This window comes from Perca flavescens, chromosome 24 (genome assembly GCF_004354835.1).
Source record: "Perca flavescens isolate YP-PL-M2 chromosome 24, PFLA_1.0, whole genome shotgun sequence".
In the NCBI taxonomy this organism is placed as follows: Eukaryota; Metazoa; Chordata; class Actinopteri; order Perciformes; family Percidae; genus Perca; species Perca flavescens.
In genome coordinates, this window is record NC_041354.1 from 6952104 (window position 1) to 6958440 (window position 6337).

General features: G+C 41.9%; 1 protein-coding gene across 1 annotated transcript; it reads right to left on the reverse strand.

Moving 5' to 3' along the window:
* Positions 1-220: 220 nt before the first annotated feature.
* On the reverse strand, positions 221-5703 carry spry2 (sprouty RTK signaling antagonist 2). The gene is made up of 2 exons (XM_028572153.1): positions 5235-5703; positions 221-2320 (listed from the first exon to the last, which is right to left on the reverse strand). Exon 2 carries the CDS (start codon positions 2270-2272, stop codon positions 1217-1219), a length of 1056 nt encoding a protein of 351 aa, XP_028427954.1. The 5' UTR covers positions 2273-2320; positions 5235-5703; the 3' UTR covers positions 221-1216.
* Between the last annotated feature and the right edge of the window lie 634 nt (positions 5704-6337).

The window sequence follows — 6337 nt, forward strand, 5'->3', positions numbered from 1 at the left end:
TTAAACTTTTGTTTTTGTCAAAAGAAGGAAAAGTGAATTGCAATGCTCAATATTATCGAATCGCAATACTTCTAGAGTCACGATAAATAAAACAAATCGAATCGGCACCCACGTATCGCGAAAAGAATCGAATCGGGGAAAAAGGCATATGGTCCAAGCCCTGACAGACATGTTTTAAAGAGTAGACATGACAATGCAGAAATAAAAACAGGAGCAATGCTGACTTCAAGGTTGTTTAATTTCAAACGTTAATATATTTGTCTTCTAATTCATAGTGAACTATTGATCCAGCGTTGACACACCTACAGGTCACCTCAGAATCTGCAGCGACTACAGAGTAGCCCCCGTGAGAGGTGACACATTAACAATGCTTCCTCAAAATAAATATTTTTCATTATAAAATAATAAACCTTCAAATAAATATATATATTTTTTTTAACTTTACACTAAGCAATGTTGGAATTAGAAAATAAATTTTTCATATAAGGTCACTGTACAATTTACAAGTAGAAGGGATCAGACTTTTCCTTTGTAAATTACATTAAATGATTGATATACATTCCAGTGAATGTACAAACATTGTATGAATGAACTGTTTACTGATTCATATAAATGTGGATTTATCAAGGTGCCTCAGATATGGCAGAAAACTTTTCACAGTTGAAGTATTATTATATGTACAAAAATAAAACATCTGTCAAACTAATTTTCTAATGTACATACCTTTTGCATTTCCTACTTTACATACAGTTAATAATAGGAGTCTGTTCTTAGCATATAAGTTGTATTAAATGTGTATATAAAAAAAAAGCCATTTGGACTCTCATAGCAACAACTCGATATCTGGGCACTTGAGTGAAGAAATTATTTTTCAGGATTAAAACAGTATTTGAATATGTCTTCATACCTTATGACATGTGGAGCGCTTATTTTGGTTTACCTGGTGAAGTGAAACTCATAATGTTAGGGTGAGTAAATGCACCTCCAGTTTCGTCAACCGAACATTAAAAGTTGACAACTGAAGGCAAAATGGGACTATGTTTCTGCCCAGATCTGGTAGGCGTGAAGATCTAGATGGGGAACACACACAAAAAAAAACTAAAACTCAAGCATCATTAGCTCTCTAAAGCAAACCTCTGAACTACAGGACCATCTATCGGTTCAGTCAACATGGAGTCTTTTCATCCTTCTTGCATTTTAACATCACCATCTTTGTCTACGCTGGCTTGCCAACATCCTCACAGTGGATTGGGTTTGTGTTCTTGCACCTACAGCCGGGTCGCGTGCCTCGGTCGTAGCAGCACTGGCACAAGGCGACACATCCTTTAGCCGGGACGTAGCACAGGACGCAGGGGAAGAGCACGGCGAGGAGCGACGCCGCCGCCCAGCGGACGCAGCAGTGCGACTGCGAGCACGAGAAGGGCTTGTCGGCGCACGTGTCCTCGTCGTCGCTGGAGCAGTGGTAGAAGAGCCCCTTGATGCAGCAGATGCACGTCCCGTACTCCACCGCGCTCTGCGCCGAGCACACGCACCGGTGGCCGCACATCCAGCAGGAAGGGAGCACCCGCGGGCGGCTGCACTCTGGGCACCGGCACCGGCCGCAGTCCTCGCACTTGTTGGCGTGCGTGCCGTGATTTTTGTAGCTTCCGCTGCCTGGCTTGGCCAACACGGCCCTGCACTCACCGCTCAGGGGCTTCAGCTCTTCGGAATTCAGCTCCGCGCATTTCGGCTGGGTTCTGATTATCTGGTTACTGCCTGCCGGGCTGCTGAGGAGACGCTGGCCTGACGAAGTACTCCCTACGCTGGTCCTGATGCTGCTCTGGGAGTCCTCGGCGCTGGAGGACGGCAGCGCGCCCTCCCTGGAAGGGATGGACGTATTTGTGTTTCCATACTCAGTCAATGAACGCAGGTTACGGAGATTATTGGGCCCCTCTTCCACAGTCTCCTGCTGCCCACTGGACCGTGGACCTGGCGACATAACCAAGTCACTCTTCTGTCTCCTGTGCTGAGAGGCTGGAGAGATTTGGGCAACCGTGGGCCCTTCTGTGTACTCATTACTACTCCCGGTTATGCTGATCTGATCCAGAGACAGCACTGCCGGCGTATGGGTCCCGTTGGTCAACCCAGGATCTGGCGAACCACCTTGGGTTTGCGGAGGCCGTGGTTGTGGTCTCCTTTCGTCATGCGGCGTATCCGGCGTGCCGGCCGGTGGCGGTGACCGGCCGTGGCGTCCTCCTCCCCCGTCTCTGTCGTTCTGACTTGTGGAATCCATATCGGGACTGAAGAGTCACTGTGGCTGGCATGGGACACATCTGAAGTCCTGTAACAGAAACAGACCGTTGATATTCCATCTGTGACAAGCCATGCAAATGATGACATGCAAATCATAACCACTATCTGTACAAGCACCGCTATGGAAATAAGGCCTAACAAACACATCACAGTGTCGGGGAGAGAGATGGACGCCTTGGATTACATAGTTAGCTTAATGTTTGGAGCCAGTAGTGAGGGGTGGTTGGGCGTTTTCAGAATCAGATTTTGGAGACTTTAACTCAAGTGTGGGTCTATGGAACTACAGATGTATGTGGCTACTAGAAAAAAACAGATACGTTTGTTTACTCTACTAGCGGGTTCAAGTTGCAGGTCCAGGTGTCATGCTTATGAACTGATATCTTTATTGAATTTAGATGCTTCCCTGCTTTGTGCAAACTTCCTGTTTCTCCACACCCATGAAACAACAATGACTAACCTCACCAAAGACAAATAAATCAGCAAGTTTACTTGGAAAATGAGAGAGAGAGAAATGACTGGTGAAAGATGATTAATCGATCAGTCGATTGACAGAAAGTTGATCTGCAGTTAACTCCTGTAGCTTAAGACATCAAACATGAACTGCAACGTCCCCGGTTTGAGTCGGGCTGGAGACCTCTGTTGCATCTCTTTCCCTAAATTCCCGTTGTCTCTCGACAGTGTGCAACAAACGTTTAAAACGCCCTAAGAACTTTCAAAATAACTTAACTAAATGGAATATATCCTGGTTCAACTTAGATGAATATACCCTGGTTCTTTTAGTCTTTTTAGATATAAAACTTTATATCTTTAGGTTTTGGCTGTTGGTCAATGAAATGTGATTTGGGGCTTTGGGACATTGTGAAGGGCATTTATTTTACTACATTCTGCCATTGTATGAAATGGTAAATTAGGAATATAATCCGAGAGCTGCAACGATTAGTCAATTAATCGATTGGTCAATCGGTTGATCGACAGAACGTTAATCGGCAAATATTTTGATAATCGAATAATCATGTCTTTTTTTTTTAAACCAACATTTGCTGGCTCCAGCTTCTCAAATGTCAGAGGTTGATGCTTTTTGTTGCCATACATGATAGTAAGTTGATGAACAGTCCAAAACCCAATAATAGTCAGACAAAACATGACATCTGAATTGTTTTTGGACACATTTTCTTAGACTTCTATTGTAATTACTGTGTCAAACGGTAGCCAATACGTATTTACAATTTTCTACACTAAATATCTTAGTCATATATTATCTATATGGATCAATATTTCCATTCTCAGAGGCTATGGTAATGATCAAAGTTCGTTTTTTTCTGTTGAGAGCTGAGGGAAGTAGGGTACTTTACTGAAGACTAAATATGGCCCAAACAGATAACACGGACATGCAACGTTAAAGCTACATATAAGAGTGAATGTAGGCAGAACAAGGGTACTAAATGGCCTTTAGTTTTACTATGGACTGCCTTTTGTATATATATTTTTAAACATAAATTCTGCCATCTAGTTTATGGGCACTCACAGTCCCAGATCAGTTGTAATCTCACCGATTTACCGTATGGAGGGAGTAAGTATTAGATAAATGCAGAGTGACAGGGCAATATGCTAACCTATTCAAATGCACAGCCTTGTTTCCACCAACATATCACATCAAAGTAAAGAAACTGACAGTAGTGGCCTTAATTCTCTTTACTTGTGGTAATTAGCTTTCAAATGCCATCTTTGGGGTTGTGAGGGTCCCCCCTTTCAATAACAATAACAGGAAGGGCTTTTGTTTGCTGCATCACAAATGGCCTGCAGCAACCTTCCCCATTCTAACCCATTTCACATTGTGACACTCTTGAAAAGATGATGAGTGACAAGATAAAAAAAAGAAGAAGTTTGGAGCATGAAAGAGTCCATGTAAAGTGTGAGTGATTCCTTCAAGGGTGGTGGTGGTGGGTGGGGGACTGAAGCACTGCTCTCTATGAGCATGCATGAGGCTCCTTTAGGATTTATGATCCCTTTGCTCCAAATGAAGAGCTTGCAGGCACACTCAAATGATAACCTGTTAGGGGGTATGTGTGGCCCCTCATGCACCTACAGGGCCTGTGTGCAAGCAATGTTGGCCACAGTGGGTGGGTGAAGTGTGGGGACTGACGGAAGTAAACTGAAGCATGCGGATGGCATCAGCTCTTAAAAATGAGGTTATAGATATAAAAAAACAAGCTTTATCAAGCAAAAACTGACAAATGACTCAGTACGTTGAGTTAAATATAGAAATCCAATGAGTCATTTTGTTTCTGATTCACATCTGATAAGGCAGCGTTTTCCACTGTGTGTGGCAGATTATTTTAATATTGCTTAGATACATGTCGTATCATACAGGTTTAGTAGATAGGCTATGTTGTTTGCATGGGAGGGAAGCAACAAGATGCATGAATGCACACAGAGGCAAACACTTGTGCCAACTTGGACACGACTATTACCTAATAAAGCAAACGCCAGCAGTGAGATGGACAATTAAATTAGACTTCCCTGGCAACGTCATAAATTAATGTTAGATACAGGAAAATCGGACTTCAGCAAAAATAGCCGCCGATAAGCTCAACATCTCTGTTAAAAGTAAGACAGCCTCCATCTGTTAAAACTACAATATTAAAGATAAAAAATAAACTTTATTAATCCCACAATGGGGAAATTCACACTGTTGCAGCACCAAAGGGATAAGAGGAAAAGTAGAAGACAGATTAACACACTTAACATTAACAAATATAATTAAAGAGAATACATAATAAAAATATATAGCGTATAGTAAGCTAAAGGAAGAGAGGGGAGCTGTAAAAGAGGCTACACATGCAAGCTAAAAAACTACGATACCAAACTTCTTAAAGCTAAAGTTAATGAAACAACAAGAAATGCGTATTGTTTTAGTGTGTTTTGCAAAAGGCTACACTTACCGTGCTTTCGACCCTTTAGCTCCCGTTTAGGTGAAGTAAATCCAATTTGAAAGCGTGTTTATTCCATACATCAACAAGTCAGTCTGGAAAGCCGTCGGTAGAATCCATTGAGAAAGTTCCCAACAACCGGGGCGCATTTTCATTAAAGGCAGCGCTAAGACGTAAATCCCATGTTTTGCGCAAGAGCACGAGGCATTAAAACGAAAACTTCACAATCAATCACCGGCGGAGTGTAAACGTCACTTCACTTTTGCAGAAGAAGTACAGAAGGGAGAAAAAGGGACAACTGAGAGACAAAACTCCAGCTCAGAAGTAGTATTAATTCGGTGGGTTTTATCCGCAAGGCTCTGAGGGTTGGCGAGTTGGTATTTTTTCTCATGTGTGAGTTTTTTTTTTTTTTTTTTTTTTGCTCTTTCCGGAGAGGAGGTCGGGATTTGGGCTGTAAATGGCGTCAAGCTGAAGGGGGAACAGAGCGCTTGTTGTTGCAGCGGATATCTCTCATCCGGTGCTCAACCATTGGCTGCCAGAGAGCAGCCATTCACACCCAGTCTTATCAATTATACTGCAGGGGCCAAACTCTGCTGGTCAACTGCTGTGGAAATACGAGGGCTGTCCTCCTAAAAGGCCAGAATTTCTTCTCGTGGTGATTTTTGAAGCAGCACTTTACATAAAACCTCCTTGAAACACAGTAGTTCATGCTGGTGGGGTAGGCTAGTTCACGTTTCACATAGGCTGCAAATATAAAAACAACATGAACCAAAAAACAATACTTTTCATTAGACTTTGAAATTGCACTTATATGGACTATTAAGTGCTACAAAACAAGTGCTACTTTTAAATTCTTCTTGAGCAAAAAATAAATGTAATTTAAAGAAAAAAGTATTCTGTATGTCTAACTAAAATATCTGTGGTGTTATTTATAATATAGGAGTGGTACAGTGTTGAGGTACTTGCACTTTGCTTCAGTAATTCCATTTTATGTTACTTTATACTTCTACTTCACTACATTTCAGACAGATATTGTACTTTATACTCCACTACATGGATCTGATAGCTATTGTTACTTTACAGATAATTTTTTTCTTTACAATATACTTACAAAA